Raw genomic sequence first — 24866 nt, 5'->3', positions numbered from 1 at the left:
AATGCTATTGTTCTTCGTCACTGTGTAAAATGTACAGCCTGAATTGAATATTGAATCTAAAAATACATTCAATAAAAATAGAAATAAAATTCTAAATACAATATTTTTATTTACAATTGCATATTTTTTTCCAAATTCAAATTGTTCATCCATAATTATCAGTGTAATCACTTAAGATTGTAATCACTTAAGAGTTGAATGAATATGCCAAGTATGACTCAGGCAGTGCACATCTATTGTAGCTCAATACTTTCAGTGTAGTCAATAGTTTCAATAGTAGCTCAGTAGTTTCAATGTAGTTATCTCCTCCCTTCAGACAGATATAAGGCAGTGTCCAGTAGTAATCTGACCAGAACTGAAGAAGCAGCTTGGATGAGGAGCGAAGCATCTTCACCCCAACAACTTGTCCAGTTGACAGATTTTACTTTTGTTTTTTACTATTCATCCTTAATTCTTAACACAATATCTAGATTATCTACAGTTGCTCTTTTTATACAAAAGCTCAATAAAACTGAAGACAAAGGGAGAGAAAACTAATCGGTAGGACTTGCCTAATTAGCCACAAAGATGCTGTCAAAGCTTACAGCTAAATCCCAGAGAATGTCAACAAAGTCAGTGAACAGAGATCAGAGGAGAGAAAGGGCCAAGTGACAGAGAGAGACACCCCCCCCCCACCCCCCCACCCCCCCTTTCCTTCTGAGGGGCAGAAGAAGGAGGTAATTTTTTCTACATGTAAGAGGACAGTTTATCATCCAATAGCAAATGTTAATAGGAACCTATGCACAATGACATTTCAAGATGGAAGGTTCAAGTTTTCAATAGATCAAATGTTTGGAATGATCAAATACAATTATACATTACATACAGTAATTTCAATGCAATAGAATCATTTTTTAACACAAAATAATAGTCTAAGACCATGTAGTAATCTTATATCAGTTCTGAAATAGAGATTCAGAAATGGTCATATTTCGAACTATTTGAGTAATTTTTCATGATGACACTTGTTCATAATAGCATTGAGTTTCAATACCAGAACAAACTGCACTATTAATCAGACAGACATGTAAGCTCTAACTGCATATTTGAATATTTAATTAATTTGATTCATTATGCAAAAAATGTAAAGATGATTCACTCATTCAGAATGATAAAAAAGCATACATTATTATTAGTTTGAATGGCAGGTCCACCTCCTGATGTGCAGGTTAAATACATCCCAGAGAAACCTGCTTTGAGAGACTGTGGGAAGGCTCGAGACATCAGAGCTCCAACAAATCTATCATTCATCACTGTGACGCTAGAAAGCCGATAAATAATTGCGCTCAAAACCCCTTCCTCATGTGGCCATTTATCACCGGCCTAATGGTGAGCAGCTAAAGAGGCTCCGAGGGACAAAACCGTATTAATACAGTGGTCTCTGTCAAGACGATTCATCCTGTGAAACAGCTGTGGTTTTCAGAGTAACTGTGTGTCAGGTTCAGGGTGAAGAGGTGTGAAGAGGAGCAGGGACTGTCTCCAAGCTTAAGTAGCAGCAGACTACAGTACTACAAAGAGCAGCACTGCATGGGGACCCACTTCTCAGATTGATAAAAGAGCATCATAAATTTAAAATCACTTCAGGGATATATGTGTAGATTATTTAACCAAAAGAGGGAGTGATTAGTAAATATTTGAGAGACCGTTATATAATCATGATAATATTTCAAACTTGATTTAGAAACTAAGCTTGTGGCAATTCCTGTCCAGTATTGTGGCTTTAGGAGATATTATCTCTTTGAGCTACAAGCTAACACAACAGACTCATGTGCTCATGTTAAAGTACAGTGAACAAACAGTGTTAAGTCCATGCAAGGTCACAGAGACATGAGACATCGACACAGAGTTGTGGCCTCAGATGGGAGTCCTCCAGGGACAAGCCATAGGACCCCGTTTATTTAATTAAACCAGAGTCTCGCCCTTGGACTGCCCTGTAATCATGCACACTGATCACTTCGACTTTACTGCTTCTGCTGAGGTTAGCACCACATTCATTACATTTGGTCCACAACCGTCAAATTTAGTCTTCTCCTTGACATTTTTATGGCAGGTCTGAGGCTAAAGCTTACACATGCCGGAAGTCATCAACAAACAGGGGCTGGTGAGGTGTAAATCAGCACTGACCTGAACTGTGGCTCTGCAAAAGACAACTGCCAACACAACTGTCCCAACACAAGACTGCATTAAACTAAATACAGGTGCAGGCTGAGACAAAAGGGAACAGACAGAGACTTAAAACTAGCAATAAAAGGAAACACCCATAATGTAATAAATGCTGGACAAAAATGTTTAATGCCATTCTGTGCCACATTCCAGGCAAAACAATAACATTAGGCAAGTAGGTATCATAACCTACATAAGAAAATGTATATGGACAAAATATTTTCTATTCAAAAATATTGATAAGGTGTTGTGAAGTGAAATAGAGCAGAAGTTATTTCATGTTTGGTGATTCTATCACTACAATGAACAATGAAGCATTTAAGCAAGAACTATAATGGCCAGAGACATGAAAAGTGTACATTCTGCATATAGTCTTACAGTGTGTCAGATAAAGTGCCAATATAAACAACAGTCTTTATAGAAAGTGAAACCAAGAAAACAATTTAGATAAAGAATACATATCTGTTTTACATTCAAAGTGTGTCATGTAACTATATGTAAAGTGTAGGCTAGCTCTTAGCAGACAGAGTGCTTCTCTCTTGCTGCGTTGAGCTTGTTGTGATTCATGAGAGGTGATGGTGGTGGTTTGTTGTGGTCTATCTGGACACAGAAACACTGAGCCCCCAGCGGCGCGACAGGCCTAATCCTCACCTTCGTGCCAGTCAGCCAGCTTCGCTTCATTAGCCACTGCAGGGAGGGAGTGTGGAGGGCAGTCCGAACAGCATTAATAAAAGCTAAAGACTGGCCCCAATTTTCTGTGTTGTTTCAGCTGTGTGCGACTTATTAGATCAAGCTTATCGGATGTCTCATGTGCCCCGTGTCCGCCCAGTGCAAATTTAATTTGGGAACTGGAATCTGGAGTGATCAAACAGGAAAGTGGCTCTTTAGGAGGGAGCTTAAGCCAAGGTGAAGCACTTAACTATAGGGCCTCAACAGGGCACTTGAGTGACTTCAAATGAAGTAGCCTCTGTAGAACTTTATAAGAAGTACATGTTATAAAGCAGTGACAGAGTATTGAAAAATTGAAAATATTGAAATTAGTATTATACACTTAACATAAAATTATGCAGTGTTGTGAATTTAGAGAATAAACTGATTGTTCATTAAACAAAGCAATTTGTATTATATATTTTATTTGTGTTGTGTTGCCCAGTTTCATTAAATCAATATAAATATATTGCTTGTTTGCTTGTAAATCATTATAGAAAATGTCTTGGAAACCAGTATGCTGAACAGTGTAAATGGGAAGAAGCTCTTAAAGAGGCAGCTTAAGTGAAAGGTGAAACACTTGACTATAGCATCAATAGAGAGCTGCGACTGGACGAGGGGGTGGAGGAGGTTACACGCATTGCAAAGCGAGGCCCAGGTTTTTCATCCCATTACCTCTATAGGCCCACCCCCACAGTCCCCTCTTCCTGACCCCCCACCGGACAACAGCTAACCTCCATCCCCCCTCTACAAACACCACATTACACCCTACTAGAGCACCTGTAGTTCACATATTACAAATACAAATCAGCCTCTCAGCAGGTTAACCACATGGCTTCATTCAAAATAGAGAAATATAAAGCAGTGTCTGTTATTCAAACACGTGTCTATCAGGAAACAGTTAACTTAAATGTAAATAGAAACAACACTAATTAGCCTGGTCAGTATTTTCCAAAGAAGAAGAAAGTTGAGTCTGAGTTCCACCAATCAGTCCAATTTTAACCCATAAGCCAATTGCAATGACATACAGTATATAATAATTATGTTCACAACCCGTAAAGACTTTTAGTAGTAGTCTAGACTCTAGACTAAATATATTGGAAACTATACAACTGTGTGTTAAAACTAATATTGTGTGGTACTTGCAGATCTCACTGGACTGAATTCAAACTCCTACGCAGCAGACTTACTGTTATCTCTATGTGAGCAACAGGAACCAAACAAGAGCAATACCACAATTAGCATTATCGCTCGGAGGCCGATTGTGAGAAGTCCTTTGTTTTAGAGCCTAATTAAACATTCATTCATCTCTGCCCTGCTTAAGAGCTTCCCCTAACTAATATCTTATTCAATAGTCAAAACAAAAACAATGTTATATTTTTACAGTAAGAGGAAGAACAGTAGATTTATCTCAATGTCAAACCAAGGATTTTAAGGCAATTGAGCGAGAGCTGACCCAAAATCACTTTATGAGTTTTCCCCCCAGTGCCGAAGGAAAGCTGACAATTGGAAAAAAAGGCCATTTATATAAATTTGTGGAGTTGACCCTGTGCGGACAAATCTCTCTTGACAATTATCCACCCCCCAAAAACACCAGCATCGGCAGAAGAGGACCAAGGCATACCATAGATTCTTGCCCTATAGTCAAACCACAGAAAGGATGTGAGCTGGTTAAACAAGGACATTTACATATCAAAAGAGCAAAGTGCTGTAACAGGACATCAGAATGCAAAGACGTGACCAAACATGAGCCTATTCAAATGCGCCACTGGCCTGACTCGATACATACAAGACAATGGAAATTCAGACACAAAAGTTCAATGAGAAGAAGTCAAAATCTAAGAATTAACTATTATTTTTACAATTAAAGCTAGTTTTAAATGTGCTTGTGATTATGATTCGCAACAAGTTAATTTAGCAGAGAGTACAATTCATTTAAAAATCAAAAGTGCCTCACATTTGTAATAATGGGAGCACATTTAAAATTAAAAGCATGAAAACATAACTACTTCATAATGTTTGCAGTGGTAATTATTATCACCGCAATGAGTTTAAAAGCACTTTCCACAACTTTTAGAGACTAGAGTCAAGTTTTGCTGTCACTGTAATGCTATCAACAACTAGCATGCTAACAACCCACCAGCCTTAATTCCTGGTTCGTGAACTCTTTAGAATTAGATAAACAGCAGTCTAATTTTGACCCTAAAATTTGCTTTTATGATATACCTCTACTGGAGCAAGACATATTAAAAATCTTGCTGTGTTGTTAGGGCAAGTAATAAGTAACACAATAACTTTTCACTTACATCCAGTGGTGTGGGTTCCTATGTTATAAAGGTCAAAGTATGTAGAGTGAAAGTATGGGATGAACTCATCTTGTGATAGAATCAGTAGTTTTTACCCAAACTTCTATTATTCGTAAATTATGAATGTGAATCTCTCGAAGACAGTGGGGATGTGCCAACAAGTGGCCTATATGAAGGGGGGATGCAGGGCCAGACAGAACCCCTCCTTTTGTCAGTTGGGAAATTGGGGACAATGGGGGACAAATCTGAGACATATACTCAAGCCAAAGAGGTCTCACCCCACCAGGCCTAATCCCAAATATAATTTCCTACCTCGCCGATGAGGTCATCCCACACCACTCTATACCCTGTCGCACCGAGATCTTCTGAAAGCAGCCAGCAGCAAGAAACCAGACACCTATAGAGCGCATCTCTGTCTCAAATCCCTGAGCTTTAGCACAACACTATCACATTGCCTTGCACTTTTCAAATGCAGGTGTACAGGGGTGAAAGGAAGAGTGCTCAAGGGTCAAGACATGCAAAATTAAACTTCATCAAAAAGTTTCTCTCTAAGAAGCACAACATTAGAACATGCAATATTGATGTGATAACAATATGAATGGAGTGTGGATTTATTAATGATAAACATAGAAGATAAGGCACTACATCCAAATCTGAAACAATAATGCAGATAACTTGTTTTATTACAAGTTCTGGTTCAAAATGTGATTTAATACAAATGACAGTCACATTTAGGGCCAGGAAATTAACATAGTTTTAATTTAATTACTGTTTTAATTTGATCAAAAATATTACTATTAAAAGTAATATTATTTTTAATAAGAAACAATACCACTGAATTGAACAAAATTTGAAATGACCAACATGAGGGAAAAAATTACTTTTGCCATAATACGAAAAGATGACCAATATTGCCATCCCAACAAATAGAGTTACAACTATGGGCTGGGGCCTACAGTGCATCATGTAGCAGTGGGACAGTTTCTCTTCAAAACTTCATGTGTCCACCCCTCCCCCTCCCTCTCCCCCATCCCATCCACAAAAGGGACCTTACCCAGTCGTCCCCACCCACCAGGAATTTCTCAGGCATTGCTGGCTTCTCCATGACAACTGGGCGCCTAACAAAGCATTTCTCTTAGGCATTCTTCCTTTTCACAGGGGAGGGAGAGAGTAGTCAGAGGGTGGGGTAAGGGGGGCTAAGAGTAGTGGCGAGAGGGGCTTGAAATGATGGGAGGGTGGAAGAGGTTAGCGCTATAGAACAAGGGAGATAGGAGGAAAATGGGCAGCGGTGACAGGGGAGAGAAAGGAAGAGAGAAGAAAAACAGTATCAAGGTTGAAGGTGACATTTAAAAAGCCGCGATGGACATTCTTGCAAAGTGTGACTAACGTTGTGCAGGGAGGCGAGGGTGAGTGAAAGAAGCGCACAACAAGCTTCTCTGACTTTGAAACAGAAATTCATCAAGCATAAAACAACACAGAAGAAGGTAGATAGAAAGGAGCACGCTTGAGTGAAATAATTACATCGCAAAACCAAGCAATCAGACAGCTCCAGCTGTTGCATGGACACACATACACAGGCAGGAGAAATGTGATGGGAAGAGTTACATAAAAATCAGCTTTGATTCCCTGAGAAAGTCCAACCAAAGAGTTTTATTAGACTGTTAATTGAATTATGCAAACTGTGAATGTCTGTGTAAAATGTGTGATGGAGCAAAGAGACCGATCTATTCAAGTTGCTATTGAGCCAGCAGTTTTAGCAAAAGAAGCAGTTGCTAAGTTGGCTGGCAGGGTATAAAGGGTCAGGTAAAAGACATCCAAGAATTCCATTATAGAGCTGCAGATAGCATTGATGGATAATTGCTTCTTATTGTTCAATAAATTATAGTTACATAATTGGCTAATTATAGTTTCATTCTACTATTTATTTGTTGCAGCTCATGCATTTTAATGATACTGTATATTTAAACATGTGTTTACTAAGATCATCCTGCTTTATTGTTTTTGCTTCAGTGGCATAAAGCAGTTTCAATATTATCATTTAGTGCAGTATATCTCTGTAGAAGTGTATCGTGCTTCAAAATTTGTTAAAATAACAGACCTGCTGTTAGACAGAGGACATATAGGGACACTATGTTAAAACTCCTGGATTCAAACAGAGAATGCTAGAATCTGTATTTTTGTTCCAAATTTTCTTAAAAACACATTAAGATAGTCAAAGATAATTTGTGGATTACTCTTTAATGAACTATTTCATGCATCAAAACAAAACCTATATAGCCAATTAAAGAACAAAAATCATTATGTCCATCTTCACATGGGGGCTTGCTGCAAATCACATTCACCTTGACCCTTGACCTTTCCCTCCATCATACGTATTCTGTAAACAGTCATCTCCTTCAAATCCTTTCCTCGACACAGTTGCTTGCTGTGGAGAAGAGGGCAAACTAATCTAACCTTGGTACATCATGGACCACTCCAGAAGCACTCTGAAGGGCGATTTGTGCTGACTGAAAACACGCGCTGTATTATCTGAGCATCTCCACAACCTGCAGTGTGATGTGATCTGAATCAAACAACCATCATTATTCACACACACACTTTTTCATCTCTGCTCTGACATTTTTTACAAAAATAGGCATTGAATAAAAGACAAGCTAAGGCTGTGGCGTGGCTGTGATTCCTATATTCTGATCTTACCTCGGGATGCTGTTTGCATTTTAAAATGAGCTGAAAATACAGTATGATGGGTAAATATGTACAGATCCATGTAGAATAGTGTATTCATTGTTTGGCAAAACTTACATTTTAAGAGACCTATGAACAAAGAGTAGTGTAAATAAAATAAAATGTTGCAAAACCATTAAATAGCAGTCCAAGATCAATCAAGACATTAGTCTTGTTTCCATAGGGCCGGTGCAGGGCGGTACAGTGCTGCATAAAGCAATCCTACCTCCCCCTTTTAGGGGTCCAAAGCTGACCACTAGAGGTACTCCTTCCAAAGGAGTCTGGAACGCTTGGGACCTGGGACCAAGGGGTGGTGCTCGTCACGCCCCAACACAGCCATTGGAGGAGGAGCAGCGCGACAATAGCTGCGCACGTCTTGCAAACATAAATAGTGCAAATCTTGAAAGGATGGACATTTCTTGGATGAAAAAGCATTTATAAAATGGCAACAAAAGTATCCTTTCATGGCACCATCTGTGTATCGTTATGGTACTTAGCAGGAACAATCTGAATTCCCGTATTTGTAGTTGTGTCTGCTTTAGGCGCTCAGTGATGGAAATCACTGTCTTCTGTTGCAGTTTGGATGTGTTGACAAACAGAAGCATGATACACATAAAATCATCTCACTTTTGTGCCACTGTTCATCTCTGTTGATGCAACACCACGAGGCTCCTACGTCGTGCCTTTGGGTGTGTCTTGCTAGACCTGTGTCATGCCCAAAAGCAGCTTGGGCCGCTGTAATGGAAATGCTCCCTGATGCGGGGTGCCCCCACCCAACTGTTCCATGCCAAGGCGGCACCAAGCACCCGGGCCACTGGAAATGACACTATTGGTTACCTCTGTTAAGGCACTAGTCATTGTGGAATCAAGAAACTGTAAATATTAAAAACAATAATATTTGTTTAAGAGTTCAATCCATAACTCTAATTGGTACAAGCTGTTTTACTTATTTCAGTCCGAAGCTTATCACTGACAATTACAAACAAATGAATCTTCATTGAAATTGAATTCACTGCAAAATCTTTTTTTCCCCCATTACAATAGGTCTATAAGCACAAGTACACGCCACAGGGGCTGCTGTGTGAAGCGGGTAAAAGGATGGTGTGGCTAATGCTGGATTAGCTCTAGTTCCCATATGAAACCTACTGCAGCTTAGGATGAAAGGCATACAGGCAGAAGAATCTGTGCCCTTATATGCAAACACCTATTAATGCAGGCTCACGCTTGTCTGAAAACAGTAGACCAGCTCAGCGTATGTCAACACTGGCCTGACAGATCCCAGACACACGGAAGGAGCTAATCTAATCCTGCAGCCGCCAGCCACCAGTCACTCCACACACAACTCTTTATGAGAATATCAGATACAATAACACTGTAATTATCATCTCTCTTCAACTGTGTACCTTTCCTTTCCGCACAGTATCCACTATAAATTCAAAATGGCGACTCGTCTTCCCCAATACATGAAATACAGATATGATCACTAATTTATGCCTGTACACGCTCTAGACGGCATAGAATAAGACAGTAGAGCTATGTGGGTAATGTGGACTACGAATTTCTGTATGATTTTGACTCTGGGCTGATTAACAATGCTATGGTATTAAACCAGTCTGTAATTATGTTTATCAAGTAAATAGGTCTTGTTTACTGGCTATGGACATTTCTCTGATTAAAACACTAAGGAAGTAGAGGAGGCAGATCTGTAAAATTTTAGCACTTTATGACATCATGCACCACTCCCTCCATCACAGGACTGATCTTGTTGAATCTCATCAAGGTCAAAGCAAAAATGTCTTTGTGTAGATTTCATGGGGAATAATAAGGAACAACTAAAATGGAATAAATTGGTGTTGAAATATCATTCACTGTATGAGTAATGATCAGATTTGTGAATGTTGTTGAATTGCTTGTACAGATTACTGTTAAAAGATTTAAGGGCACATTAAGAAAATACTCAAATGTGAACTGTAAAATGCTAAAAATTTGGTGTTATGCCAGATGCCCTCTCTGATACACCATTCAAAACTTAACCAAGCATAGGGCTGTTAAAGTTATACAAATAAAATAAATTGAAATCCTATGATTTTAAGAATAAGGGAAAAAAGTAATACATCTTGATTTTTTTCAGATCATTAAAACATGTGTTACTTTTCAAGAGTTTAGTAAATCGCAAAGAAAGTCCATGGTGCAAGATCAAAGTGTGGCCAGTACATTGTCTCATTTCACTCATTGCCCAGTGGAGAGGCGTGCTCAGAAATGCTGTTAATCATGTATACAATAGTCCTTGTCAAAAATTGTCCATATAAGGGGCCTCTTAAACGGCAGCATAAAAACCAAGATAATGGTGAGGACTTGGGAGGTCTCTGGAGGTAGAAGCCTTTGGAAATTGGGGTCAGCAGCATCTAAAGCCTATGCCCTTCTCTTTAGCTCCCATTTATCCCTTTTATAACTGTACCATTGAATATTCCTTAAGCATGGAATGACAAGATATTTTTTCATGGATTGGAGAAAACTTTGCAATTTTATCATTAAGCCGTGTAGCTGCGTTAACATTTAATAGGGATTGATTAATGGTACAATGGGCGATAAAGAAAATTTAGTTAAACCTCTCCACAAAGGGACCTGTTGATTGGCTGTTCAATAGCTGCTACCCAAGGAACTTTCAGAAGGTACATTTTTGGTACAGGCCTCAGTAAACAAATGATGCCCATGATTGCAACAGGTGAACAAAATTAAGTCAGCTCATGTTAAGTTTAAGCAGCAAAAAAAAAGGACCACTATTTCTGACTTTTCTGGTGGAGGGCATGTTATGTGCTTGTTTCCGAGGCGATATTATTGCTTTTTCTGGGATATTTCACAATACGGTATTAAACATATCTATCTCAATGGTTACATATTACAGGTCAGATCTGAGGAGAGACAACCTCTCTCAACGTAAAAATGCAATTACATCTCCATGAAGACAAGTAGTAGGTGGAGATGTTACATTAATGCACCTTTAAATAGTATTTAGTATTTACGTTAAACTAACAGATTTCATTGTACAACCCAGTAGTTAACTCATAGTTCTGCTTTACTTAATAATACCAGTTTTTAACCCTCCCCCACTCCTCCGTCTCCCCCCTCCATCTCCATCCTGTGTCCTGCAGGGGTGCTGACACATATACCCTAGCAGGTGCGGGGCGCGTGGGGAGACTCTGCCTCTAATTGGTCCACGGAGGAGCTCCAGCTGTTACCTCTAGCTCTCTGCGTCCCAGGATGAGCTCAGCCCTAATCGACTGTTCACTATTGTTCTTCGCCAGGGCTAAACCACAACTCAAATCGACCATGAGGACTGCCCACGCCAGCCTAATACGAACAGCTTTTCAACGTCAGCAAACTGGAATGTACTTAAAACTGTCAATCACCTCTACCATGTCATTTTGTCCAATCAATGTAGTCTTAAGCCTCCTATAGCCACTACTGATTTGCAAGCCTTTGTCTGTCTTCCAACCTTGACTTCTTATTAAGATCCCCAGTCCCCACTGCTCCCTCTGAGGCGGTGCCAAGGTCAAAGACAGAACAGAATTATAGCAAATCACACAGCATCAAAAACTCCAACAGAGAGAGTGACGACATATACTCAGCAATTCAAGTTGAGTCACATTTTAAGAGCAATAAAAGTACAATTTGTGCCGACACGTTGAACTAAACATGCTGGGAATTATAAGTGGTAATTTAAAACTTGCAGAGGGGTTGAATCAGAGAGGCTGACAAGGGGTGCATCAAATTGCTGAGCACAAAAAAATGAAGTTGGTAAAATAGTTTAAACAGTGAGATGAGGATTTGAACTGTTTAGTAGGCCTGTAACAGTAATAAATTTTGATGTGCGGTATATTGATGAAGAAAATATAGACGATAAATTATATTACTATAAACTCATTTATGTTACTGACACAATAACCCTAAAGCAGGATTACCTCACAAAAAATATTCTAAATGTACAATATTGAAAAAAAAAAGATAAGCTACAATATACAAGCAGCAGAATGAAACACTTTAGTACTTTGCATCTATAAAGAGTCAAAGAAGTGATTGATTTAACCTTTTAAAGCTGAAATCTTATTATATTCCCCAAAAAATACCAAAATATTTCCAGTAGTGCAAAGAAAAAGTACACATGTTAAATACTGATCAGCGTCACAAAATTCAGTGCTTTCCCAATTTAACCAGCTGAACCAAGCCCAAACTATAACTAATCCAAGATTTTGTGTTTTCCGTCATAATCATTCTGCAAGCCAATAAAGCAACAAAACCATGATCAAACAGGGGATTAACCCATAATTTACTCAAGTCAATACTAGCAATAAAGTAAAGAAGTAGCTGTTATATGTTTTCACATATAACAAACATAGCTGGTGTACTACAAACAGTGGCACCTGCACCATAGCTTAAGAAGTTGTGCCCAATTCTCCATTGAACACCATCATCTCCACATCAGCCAGCACATTGCAACCTTTCATCAGATAACACAACAACTAGCCAAAAAGACAGCAACAACGCAGACTCACTTGTGACTGTAAAAACAAGCTGTAATTGAATTAGGCCTTTCATTGTATATGGCGGGTAGGGGGAATGGGGGGAGCGGTGATGGGTATCAGCCTGCTCACTGGAGTGTGTGAAGGCAACAGGAAGCAGACATGCACAGACAAGTGCTTATTTAAATCTCCACAATAGGCAGAGCCAAATCAGACTTGTGTGTACAATTTACTTCACTAATTAGGGGTCCAACAACATTACAGAATCTGACTACGCAGAACAAATTACCTTTTTGATTGAGCTAGACAGAGACAATGATAGACTCCATTGTATGTTAGCCTCATGAATAACTATTAGGGAGAAATTACTTGAGAAATGACTGTGTAACCAGACATATTGGAGTTATCACTGCTACATTATCCAGGGAAGTGAAGTGGAAAAGTAATTGTGCAATAGATATGGGAGGAGAGTGTTGCCCCTATTAGTAATGCTAGTAACAATGATGTAATAATTATTTAAATAGACTTACCAGACACAGAGATCCTCATGGAAGCCTCCAGGGGCCTGTTGTTGTCTAGCGCTTCGCTCAGCTGGATCTCCCCTGTTGTGTGGTTCAACAGCACTAAATTCAACTCATTCCCGGTTTCAAACTTGTACAGAAGCTGGTCTGACACATCAGGGTCATAAGCGGGGATGCGGCCGATCACTCCTGTGGGAAAACTGCTGGATTTGTCTGTGACATAATTGTTAAAGATGATTTGGAAGTTTTTCAGGACAGGGATGTTGTCGTTTTTGTCCACTAGTTTGATGTGGACAGTGGCGCGACTGACCAGGGGGGCGGAGGTGGCCTGTACTACAATGATGTACTCATTTCTGACCTCATAATCCAGGTCTATTAATGCGGTTAGTTCACCAGAGAAAATATCCAGCTGAAAAACCTCTGGGATGTTCCCCTCCACTATCTGATACATGATCTGTGCGTTACTCCCCTCGTCTGGGTCAGTGGCAGACACATGTGCTACTGCTACACCTATAGGGCTATTCTCCTCCACAAAAATGTCAAACTCATCTTTTTCAAACACAGGGGGGTTGTCATTCACATCTAAGATTGTCACTTGGATGTTTATGGCTGTTCTTAAAGCTGGATGTCCTTTATCCACAGCATAAGCCTGCAGGCTGTAAACGTGCACATTTTCTCTGTCCAGCCTGCGCAGAGTTCGGATAATACCTGAAGTGGACTCAATGATAAAGTCTCCATCCCCATCATCTCCTCCCTGAAAAGTGTAGAAGACGCGTCCATTGAGCCCTGAGTCTCTGTCCGTGGCGGACACCTGGACCACACTAGTGTAGAGCGGCACATCCTCCATAACAGAACCCACATAGTGATCTCTAAGGAAGCGGGGAGCGTTATCATTCACATCATTAACCAGAATCTCGAGATATGTGGTGTCAGACTTCTGTGGGATGCCGTTGTCTCGAGCTGTGATGGCCAGAGTGTATGAAACCTGGTCTTCATAGTCCAGCTCCATTTGAGTGGTCACAGCGCCTGTGTCCTGGTCAATGTCAAACTGAGGGATGCTGTCATCCATGAAGTATGTGATGCGAGCATTTTCCCCAGTGTCATCGTCTGTGGCGCTGATGATGACCACAGTGGTGCCCATGGGCCGGTCCTCATTGATGTTGACAGTGTAGTGAGAGCTCTGAAACACGGGTCTGTGAGTGTTGGCGTCTGTCACATTCACAAACACTTTGGCTGTATCAAAGCGTGTGCCATCGCTGGCGGTGACCGTGAGCATGTACTGCCGCTCCAGTTTATAATCTAAAGGCAGGGCCAGAGTGATCAGTCCTCCGCCACTTTGACTGGTGATGGAGAACCTGTTGCGGGTGTTTCCGCTGGATATCTGATACGTCACTACACTATTGATGTCCTGGTCCACAGCTGACACTGTCACTACGCTAGTCCCAACGGCCGCATCCTCGTTCAGCCGCATGTAATAAGCTTTCTGGGTAAACTCAGGGTTGTTGTCATTGACATCTAGAATAGTCATACTGATGCTCGCAGAGGAGGACATCACAGGGTACCCATGGTCCCGGGCTTCAACTCCAAAATTGTAAAAGTCCACACTCTCTCTGTCCAGCTCGGCAGCTACCACGATCCAGCCGGTGCTGTTGTTGATGCTGAAGGGGAAGTTTGGAGTGGTCTCTGTGAGGCGATACTCCAGTCTGGAGTTGTCCCCGGAGTCTGCGTCCACAGCTTGGATGTGTATGATGGAGTATCCCAGTGGCACGTTCTCCAGTACAGTGGCCTGGAAGGGGGTGCTGACAAAAATAGGTGCATTATCATTCACATCTAACACTTGAACTGTCACCAGCCCACTGATGTTAGACAGAGGAGGACGGCCCCCATCCTGAGCCCTGATCCTCAGAGTGTATTCCTTGTTGGCTTCATAGTCCAGGTGACTGACCAGGTCCATTTTGCCCGTTTGAGCATCAATGTAGAATTGGCCTCTGGTGTTGCCACTCATGATGCTGAAGTGCACCATAGCATTGCTTCCTCGATCCTGGTCAGTGGCGGTAACCTGCAGGATCTCAGTGTTGGGGTTCATGTCCTCTGGCACCTGCACAACGTAGCGCTTCTCACTGAACTGAGGGGCATTATCATTATCGTCTTCCACCACAATGTGCACTGTGGCAGTGGCACTGCGTGGCCCAGGGTCACGACCCTGGTCATTGGCCTCTACTATGAGTAAATATGAGTCTACCTCCTCTCTGTCCACGAGGCCTTTGGTGCGGATCACACCAGACCTGGAGTCAATCTCAAACACATCATTAGTGCCATTACTGTTAATAATGTGATACAGGATGTTACCATTTACTGGTGCATCACCGTCTGTAGCTCTCACAGTTAAAACTTCATAGCCTATTTCTAGATTTTCCCTTATACTCTCCTTGTAGTCCTGCTGCTCAAACACAGGATCATGATCATTGGTGTCACTGACTGTGATGGTCAGTGTGGCCATAGCTGTGCGGCGTGGTGTGCCGTGGTCCACTGCAGTCACACGAAACACATGAGTGTCCTTTGTCTCTCTATCTAACACATCCACAGTGGATACAGCCCCAGAGGCCTGGTCAACAGCAAACAGGTTATTAGAGCGACTATCAAAGAGAGCCTCAATAAAGTACTCCAAGCGCCCTGCCTCCCCCTCATCCATGTCCACAGCTTTCAAAACCACCACAGGAGCCCCGGCCGGCTTGTTCTCAGACACAGACACTTGGTACATTGGGGGCTGGAACTGGGGGCTGCTGTTGATGCTTCTCCTCCTCCTCCCACTACGGCTCACTATCCCTGAATCAGACTGAGCTGCCTTCTCTAAGAGCTGGGACAGATGCTCCTGTCTAAAGGGGCCCTGCCCCACGCGCCAGTGGATGGACACAGGACTAACTTTAAAGTCCTTCTCAATGTCACATAGCAGATCTAATTCAAACAGAGAGTCCTGAAGCCAGCACAGAGTCTCAGACACAAACAAGTTACCCTCAGACAAGTAGAAGTCCCTGGTGTTGGTCACTCTGCATCTGTGGAGGAGTCCCGGCACAAGACCCCCCACGGGGAACAGAGCAGAGTCCGCCTGGTGGCATTCGGTGCGATGTTGGTGTCTGTGGCCTATGAACAAACTGAGTACCTCCATGTCCCATTGAGGTTTAGTGCGTTTATTTGAACAGTTCCTGCCGTGAACATACACGTCCCACTGACTGGTCACTAGGTGCCTATAGCCGGAGGAGAGGTCCGCACAATCCCACACAGTGTACACCGTAAACGGGTTGGAGCGCAGCCAAGAGCACTTTACAAAGTCCGTGATAAACACAATACCCCGTGATGAGTCCGTGTCCAAAAAGCGCTCTGTGAATTTAGGAGCAAGCACTTGGTCCAAAGTGCATCTCGCGTCCTGCTCCACACCGGACACCACTGTCCTTGGCCCCGCATCCTCGCTGATGTGAACGGTGAAGCAGTGCACCACTGGAAGTACTTTACAGCAAAGAAAAAACAACAACAAATCCCATTTAAAGAAGTGCATCTCGCTCCTCACTTTGTGTCCACTTTGGAAAGCTCTGCCACTGATCCTCCGGGTTAAACTTTCCGTCTGTAAGTTTCCTTTTGTTTATTCGTATCCATGCTTTGGCACGGACGCACTTATCTCCGCTATTTTAGCCGTGTTTCTATGAGTAACCTTACTCAAAACGCTCACACACTCTCACTGAACACAGCAACAGCCGACAGACCTCCGCTCCGTGCGCGCAACTCCGCTGAATGACAAAAAATGGCTTCTCCTCGCGCTGCCCCCGAGCCTCGCGTCGCCTCATTAACATAAACCTGAAACGGGAGAGCGCAGGAGGCAGGGGCCGAACAGAAGAAGAGGAGGGAGGAAAACAACTCTGCCAGGGGTCCGGCCGCTGTCAAGTCTCCGCCAGAGGAAATAAATGCTAACTTCCTGAAAGCTTCATTTATTATCAGCATACAAAACGAACGCAGTACAGATCAGCCCATTCATTAAACATTCACTGTTTCAGCCTCATCATGAACCATGGGAAATTACTGTGGTCTACCCCTCACCAGCACAATGCATTAATCAAAAAGAAAAATATGTTTACATGTTAAGCACAAAGGGTCAGTCACTAAACCCAGAAAGACCATCACATTTTTTGTTTTTTGTTTTTCAGATTCAAGAGCGTGACCTCTTTGAAACCAGGTCACGCATCCTACAGCTACTTATTTGCAGTCATATCATATTCAACAACCCATTGTACTCATATTTAGGTAGGGCCATAGTTTTTCCTTAAATTTTCCTATATTCAATTCAGATCAGAATAATTTCAGAATTGTGTCCTGGTCCACTATAATTTGATGTTGTAAAGTTTGGTGGAGCGCTACTGACCCCTTGTGGTCAAATGTTTACCACACATCAGACCAAACTAAAAAGTAATGATTAGTCAAGTGTGGTAACTGGGCCTATATAACTGAAGAGTTGAATGCATGCATGACATCGCTCCTTTGTTTTGACGGCTGCACTTAGACTAAGTTTACAGATCCAAGTCCCTTTGCATTTCAGTCTTTCATATGTATATTTCCAATGGAGGATTGTCCTTTGAAAACATAACTATGGGAAAAATCTTGGGTGTATAAAGTCTTTGCAATCAACCGGAAGGAAAAAAAAATAAATCTCAACTGTTACCATTTTTGCAACATAAAAATTGCTGTGTGATACTGCCAATAATAATCTCATGATTATTACTAAAAATGCAGTGGAGTTGGTTGTGATAAGTGATAAAATGAAGAATAACTCAAATTGAAAAAGATAGACAATTAAAAATAAAATATCTCAAGAAGAATGTATAAGCACAAAAGAACTGCCCTCAAATTCAAATTAAAGAAAATAGAGGGAAAAAAACAAGATACAGAAGTAGCTTTTTACAGTTTTTATTGTTGCTGGAGGCTCTAATACAATATCAATCATAAGCTTTACAAAATAAAAACAAAAAACAAAAATTCAACAAAAGACTCCCCAAAATGGAAACAAAGGTTTCCACTGAGACATAAAGACAAACTGTGACCCCCAATAAAGACATAAGTGATGAGATATGAGTGGGATGAGTCGGACCGGAGGAGTGAACTGACTAGGTATTATTATTATACAGTGAGGGGAGACAATACAACAGCTGACCCCATGTGATGACTTCTGCACCTTTTTCAGATAAAAGATACACTGACATATTAAGATATTATACAAATATATTAGAGGGTGCTATAGGCAAAAAGGTGCAGTAAATTAATCTGATGTGTTTGACAAAAACAGAGCATCTAAATCCACTATTAGGGATTATAACTACAGTGGCCCTCACACTGCAAAGATTATCATGTAATACTATCTTAATATTCAGATTAAGGAAGGAAGACAGGTGAGTGAGTGAATGGCTTCATGGCAACAAATTCAACAAAAAACAAATAAAAAGCTAAGCATTTTCTCCTTTTTTTCCCCCCACAAATAAATGAAGAGTGCAGCACTGAAACAGACATGGAGGGAGATGACAAACAGAAACATTGGCTGAACAAGAGAGGAGCAGACAAAGAACAGAACAGAGGGGATTCTTCTACGGCTGCTGCCTTTGCTTGAATGCCTCCAGCAGGTCGTTCCTCAGAGAAGTCTGGATTGGCTTATCGGCCAGAGGTGTAACGCTCCTGTAACACAGAGGGCAATTACAAAATTACATACTTAGAAGTAAAAAAATATTTAAATATTAGACAAAATGCATTGAAAAAAATCTTTCAGAACACCACCACAGTGTGTGTAAGTAAAATTGAAGGGGGACACAAGGTTGGAAAACCAGGCAATTTATAAGAACATAAACAATTCATGCATCAAACCATGTGTTTAAGCTACATTTTTCATCTGCTCCAAGAGCAGTTTTATTTGCTTCAGGAGTAGATGAAACTGAACCTACACTCAAACACTGCTATACAAAAACACTGCAGTTAAACAACCTAGCAGTTCCTGCAAGTGTGACACGGTGTGTAAACTTAGCATGTCTCTGCACATAAAAGCAGAAGTAACAAGACAGTAGAGATATTTTATAATTCAAACAAAAGCTAAAAACATGCAGTGCAACTGTTAATATGGTTATACCAGGAACACATCTATCCTGACATAAGGGTTAATTCTGTTTAGATTATGTATCAATATTAACACTATCTTTTTTCTAAGCTATCAAAATCTATCTCACAATTTCCTTCTAAACAACCAAGTTCTGAAATCAAACTCAGTTTAAACCATTAGAATAACAGAATGACTAAAACGGGATGGTTTGAGTAGTATGTAAGCAATCATTTTCACACACATATCCTGAGGCGTTCCATGACCAGCTGTACCTCTGAACCTAGTCAATGAAGATCTGACGCTGGGTGAGGACCTGTGACAGCTCCTTCTGGAGCTGCCTGTACTTTTGATTATCGGGCAAAGACTCAATAGATCTGGAGAGGTGAAAATGGGGGTCAGAGGAAAGACGGGGGTAAAACAGAAGGAGTGAGACTAAAGAAAATATGTAATATAATATATGTAGTAACTGAGCCGGCCACATTTATACAGAGTAGCTGTAAACAGGTATTCAGCAGAAGAATCACACTTTTGAAGAGCAACTTCAAAAGTGGACTATACCTTAGGCCACTGACGATGTCTTTAGTCTTCCCAAAGTAGATTTCATTCAGTGTAGAGCGGATCTTATTCTCCATGTCCTGAAATCAAACAGAGACAGTTGTTTATCACAAGCGAGCAGTATGAAAACAACTAGCTATTTGATTAATTAATAAGAAATAAAACAAAATACTCACTTCAACAAGGCGGCCAATGTTAGCAATGTGAGGTGAGGATTCTCCAACTGTTTCATCTTTTTCCATCTGTAACAAAAACAAACTTTTAAAAGTGGTCACAAGGTTGAATGAAGCAGTAATGGGGACTGACTCCAAACCTGTCGTGTGAGGCTGCCACCCAGATTCATGGTACCAGAGGTGGACTTGGTTGTCTGAAGCCAGAGCATGACAGTGGAGGTGAGTTTGTAATGTGCAGTACGGCCGCTAGACTTCTCCTGCACAAAAATGTGAGGAAAAAAGATGCATAATATATAAGATTCATAATATACATGTACAAAATAATAAACATTGAGGCATAAAAAGGCCTTGTTGCAGAATTTAATTTGCCCTAATACCAACACCCAGATCCGCACCCTAAACTCAATCTGACAGGTTTCATTAAGTAAACTATTACCTATTAAGAAATGTCTATTGAATGTCTGAAGCGGCAAATTTAAAACTAATGCCATACAAATAATGTATTACAAAAAATATTATTCAGCCTTTACCAATAATGATTTCTTGTGCCTCCTTCTGGCGTTAACTGAGTAGAGATAATGACATTACCTCCACAGCCAAACAGATAATATATCTTCCAAGTCTAGGTAAGGTCATTTTCAAAATTCAGTATTATCTGTTAGCCATGTGCTCCCACCTGCACCTCCACCACATGGATGGAGTCCCAGCACCCTTTGATCTTCTTGGAGCCGTCGCCCGCTTTCTTGATGAGAATAACGCCTGCGAAGCCATGCTCCAAATCCCAGAGGTACACAGAGGACACACCCCCCTCAAAGTACCTGAAACAACACAAATATACTACATTTAGACCATGAAATATTTAACAGTAATATGAGGTATCAAACTCCAGCAGACTCACAGATCTCTGTACTGGTCAAAGGCATTGTTTGCCTCTACCTCCAGTTTCCTCAGGCGAACAGATGGCATCGCACCATCCTCAATGGGAGGATCATACTTATTACTCCACGGGGATCTAACAAGTTAAAAAAAATACAATTAGACAGTTAATATAAAAATATTATTTTCCTGACTTTTTCCAAGCCGCTTCTTCAGTTCTGAAGAAGCGGCTTGGATGACGGTTTGTCCAGTTGACAGATTTAATTTCGTCTTCCTCTGAGTTAGTGACTTTAAAATTCATAAGCAGACAAAGTTGAGTCAGTCAAATAACAAAATTATCTGTCTATATTAGACTGCAGATGTCATTCTCTACCTGTAGGAGTCGCCATCTCGATTGTAGTCACACAGAAGGTAGTCTTTTCCCACATGTTTATCTCTGGCAATCTTCAGGGGCTGGTCCACGGAGGAGAGCAGATCCTCACACAGACTGGGCACCTGGTATAATGAGAGAAAAAGATGTATCATTTTAAATACAATTATTAACTTTAAATGCATGTAATACAGGTTTGTCCTCACAAATACTAGAGAAACAGGCTGTGTTCTGCACACTTTTGGTGAATAAAATATACTTTAGTAGGTCAGGATGTGCTAGGGATAGAACAATGCTGAAGTGTAAATCAGTGGCATTGTTTTAAAGAGGCGTCTTATGTCAGTAGAGGAATAAAGGTCAGTCAAGATGTCATTATAAAAAGTGCCTAAGAGGTTAATACTATACAGAAATTAGAACATAATGTAATATTTGTAATATTGTGTGGCCACAGTTATGCAGGTATTATATATTCTTAGAGGTACAAATCACATATTCTCTATAATCTAGTTCTCAATTTTGAATTAAAAAAATTTTTAACTTTGCCTGGCAAATCCCTTAAACAGCAGCCCAAAATAATATTGGTTAAATTCTTCAAAGTAAAATCAGTGAGTGACCGAGCTGGTGGGTAACAGGTGTGTGAGAATGTGTCAGTTGAATTGAGTGACTGTCTAAAATGTTCGACACTCACCAAGTCGATGAGGTCACTGAGGTTCTTCTCGATCTGCTGAGGAGGCAGACGCCTCATCAGATCCAGGGCACAGTCCAGCTGTGGATCAGTCTGAAACACAACAACATAAACAATATAAAGAGCAAAATATACACCTTAAACAGTCTGTGAGATACGGTCACTGCCAACATCTCAAATTCATTTCAAAAACCATTTGCACATATGTTTTAAATGTGTAACACTGGTCCATTAAAGAATAATGCTTTGGAACAGATGCAGGCGCCCTGCTGTGTACTTTAATACTCATGAGTTATGTGAGCACTGAGAGAGGCAGAGAACATGACTTGACTATAGATGTTTGACTACACTAAGCTGTCCTGGTAGGAAGTAAATCAAGGAAGTCTTTGTGAAAATAAAACATTATTAAAAGCTAGATTTAAAATTACCTATGCTCAACTCAAAGAATGCAGTGGTCTACTACTTTGCATAGCACATAATCTAGTTAGTTGTACTGCAGTAACAATTACATGGATACAAAATGCAAGTTCATTGTACTGTACATAAAACAGGTTCAGGTCTTTGTGACAAGCTCCTGCAGACAGCTTCAATTTTTCAAGAATCTGGAATGTTGAAATACTGATGATCAATGCCATGTTTACAAACCAAAGAACAGGGTGCTTTCGTTGAAAAATATTTAAGATTCAAGCATTTGGACTGAAGCTATAGAGAGTGGAGGGTGTCTCCTGAATAAAATGTTTTTCTTTACCAGACCCTTGCTTTAATTTCAATGCCTTACTTGAGCAAGTTTCAGAGTAAACAAACATCTAACCATGTATGAAGTCATTGTATGTATAATGTTCCTGAAGGCAAAGGGAGAAACTGAAAATGGAAGACTGCAAATATTAGTGTTCCCTCGGGGCGTCTCTTTTCTAACCATGCACTGAACTGCAAGACATCAGCAATGTGGAGCCAGACCAGTCTCAACACGAAATCTCAGAAAATACACAGGAATGGTTCCCATTAATAGTGGCATAGCAGGTATTTGAAAATAAGAGAAATAAACCCAATTTACAATTGGAAATGTAATATCTTAGCAAACATTTGTTATGTAGAAAAAATATAAGGAGATGTTTTTGGTTTGTTTATATCAAAAGATAAGAAACAGTTTCAAATAAGTATGGTGCACACATCATACTATTACACTGTGATCCCTGATATAAAGGGCAGTGTTAGATGTGTTGATAAGGGTGTTTTGCAGAGGTGACACCAGAAAAAACACAGGCAAATGAAAAAGGAGATCCATGCCTCAACATGAAACTTTTTGGCAACATCCCTCAGGCAGTTTCCTGTTTTCTTTAGACATTTCACTGGCTGTCTGGGGGAGACTTCAAACAGCTGATGAATCAATGTACTACCCCAAACACCTGACAGTGTTTAGTAGTGCTCCTGTCTCCATGTAAACACTGACTCGGACTAACAAGTCCCGGGGTCAGTAGAGACCAGCAGTGAGACCCCCAGAGAGCCCAGCCTGAGCAGCGATGGATGAGGTGTGCATAAGAAGACAGGGTGACTGTGGACACAAACCAGCTGCTCCACCAGAGTCAAATGGGAACTGCTTCAAGAGTTTATAAACAGTGTTAAGAGAGAAGAGAATTTCGATTGCAGGAACTGACCATTTCATGTTGCCTACAGTCCAATTTGGAATATGTCCAGCAAAACCTGGACCATAAGAAACAAGACTGAAAAAGTTCCAAACAGTTTCCTTATGCCTCGGGCCTAAACTATACAAACTCAGACGAAAACACGAAGAATGACAGCTTGACAGTGCAGGACTTGGAGCAAGCAGGCAGGCTTTATTTAGATCTTGGCACCCGGGCGGGTTATTTTGGCCTCTGGGTGCGTAAAGGTGCAGGGGACCATAAATGTGTGAGTGTGCGTTATATAAGAACGCTACATCAACACGTCCAATAAACTTGTGTTAAATCCAAAACATCCTGTGGTAACTTTGTGTATAATGAGCAACTAGCTTGCTAACTGTTAGCGATTGGCTAACTAGCTTTACATTTGTACGCATAGAGCGCATTCGCACTAGTGCAACGTGCACAACTTTTGCCGAGGGCGTGAGGGATACTTGTGGGTATTTCACATACTTGGATAACCTGCTGCTGACTTTCGGCTTCTCGGGTTACCACTCCGCTGCTTAGCCAAACTTAGCACTTAGCTTTGATAGCATTAGCCGACAGCCCCACCAAACCCTCCAGCCAGTCTGTCGGCTGCGGCCCTTACCATGTCTGCGGCGGGCTGAGGCTGTCTCTGCGGTCACGGAAGCACGGTTTCACCGATGACAATAATCCTAAAACCTGCAGTGATTGCACGGGTTATTCCGTGTTGGGTTGTTTTTGGTTGCCCCTTTTAGATGTTTTATTCGCCTCTTCCTCACTGTGCCCAACCCTGTCAGCGGAATCCACTTCCTCAAGCAGGCTACAGGAAGCAGGCTGGAGTCACAAAACAGAGCCCGTGTCCCGCCCAGATCTGCACCCCAGTGCACTCTGGGACTGTGGGGGCGCTGCTGCACTGTTTGTCTATTTATGTCTGTTCTGTTAATATATTAATACCATTAGATCCTGCATACATTAATTGGTCGAAATGTTTATCAGAGCCGGGGAAAAATAAACATCAAAGACTACTCGCAAATTAAATTAGACTCACACCTATGTGCTTATAAACCTAATAAAAGTATTACTGTCAGGCCAATAGTGGTGCTGGGTTGTCTTTGTCATAAAACGCATAAGTAAATAAATATAAATGATAAAAGTGTTTGAGTTCGCTTTACTGTCAAACATATAAACTGGTCGCTGATCTCGGTATAACACGGACTTACATGTCCGGGTCAGACTGCGATTTCTCTGCAACAGCCAATAGCAACGAGGCAAGACATGCATTGCCAAGTATGGAAAGGGAGGAGTGGTGCAGGAAATGGGCAGAGGGAAGCAAGACCAGTACGCGTGAACTTTAAAGGTTCTGAGAGATGCTGAGATTTGCCTCTTTGAGAAATACAGCTGTATTTTATAATATTTCAACGGTGCTGATAATTTTAGGATACTGTTTGTATCACAA

The 24866-nt window shown here is 41.0% G+C and overlaps 3 protein-coding genes across 5 annotated transcripts in view; all 3 read right to left on the bottom strand.

Annotated features, from left to right (window-relative positions):
- Window positions 1–16772, bottom strand: part of celsr2 (cadherin, EGF LAG seven-pass G-type receptor 2) — a 59399-nt gene extending 42627 nt beyond the window's left edge. The window contains exon 1 of the mRNA XM_055221963.1: window positions 12991–16772. Coding sequence (XP_055077938.1) covers window positions 12991–16534 — 3544 coding nt within the window. The 5' untranslated portion in view covers window positions 16535–16772. The remainder of the gene's footprint in view (window positions 1–12990) is intronic.
- atad3 (ATPase family AAA domain containing 3) overlaps window positions 1–24866 on the bottom strand; it is a 166195-nt gene that overhangs the window by 51742 nt on the left and 89587 nt on the right. The gene's annotated exons all lie outside the window — the stretch shown is intronic.
- capzb (capping actin protein of muscle Z-line subunit beta) lies at window positions 17919–24287 on the bottom strand. Of its 3 annotated transcripts, none has more exons than XM_033966049.2 (10): window positions 24036–24260; window positions 21771–21860; window positions 21086–21207; window positions 20735–20848; window positions 20513–20654; window positions 19974–20093; window positions 19840–19902; window positions 19667–19743; window positions 19381–19482; window positions 17919–18693 (listed from the first exon to the last, which is right to left on the bottom strand). In XM_033966049.2, exons 1-9 carry the CDS (start codon window positions 24036–24038, stop codon window positions 19389–19391), a joined length of 825 nt encoding a protein of 274 aa, XP_033821940.1. In that variant the 5' UTR covers window positions 24039–24260; the 3' UTR covers window positions 17919–18693; window positions 19381–19388. The 3 variants fall into 3 exon arrangements, with proteins under 3 accessions (XP_033821940.1, XP_033821939.1, XP_033821941.1); XM_033966048.2 differs by having other exon boundaries at window positions 19840–19905; window positions 19977–20093; XM_033966050.2 differs by lacking the exon at window positions 19381–19482 and having other exon boundaries at window positions 19840–19905; window positions 19977–20093; window positions 24036–24287.

Source organism: Periophthalmus magnuspinnatus, chromosome 5, assembly GCF_009829125.3.
Source record: "Periophthalmus magnuspinnatus isolate fPerMag1 chromosome 5, fPerMag1.2.pri, whole genome shotgun sequence".
Classification (NCBI taxonomy): domain Eukaryota; kingdom Metazoa; phylum Chordata; class Actinopteri; order Gobiiformes; family Gobiidae; genus Periophthalmus; species Periophthalmus magnuspinnatus.
This window is presented reverse-complemented; position numbering and strand designations above follow the sequence as displayed.

Excerpts from the sequence above, each read along its gene's own strand:
- capzb (XM_033966049.2), bottom strand. Across the intron at positions 20,655-20,734 it reads TTTGACCAGTACAGAGATCT|GTACTTTGAGGGGGGTGTGT; the intron begins GTGAGTCTGCTG and ends GTGTTGTTTCAG. Across the intron at positions 19,483-19,666 it reads GACATCGTCAGTGGCCTAAG|ATCTATTGAGTCTTTGCCCG; the intron begins GTATAGTCCACT and ends TCACCTCTCCAG.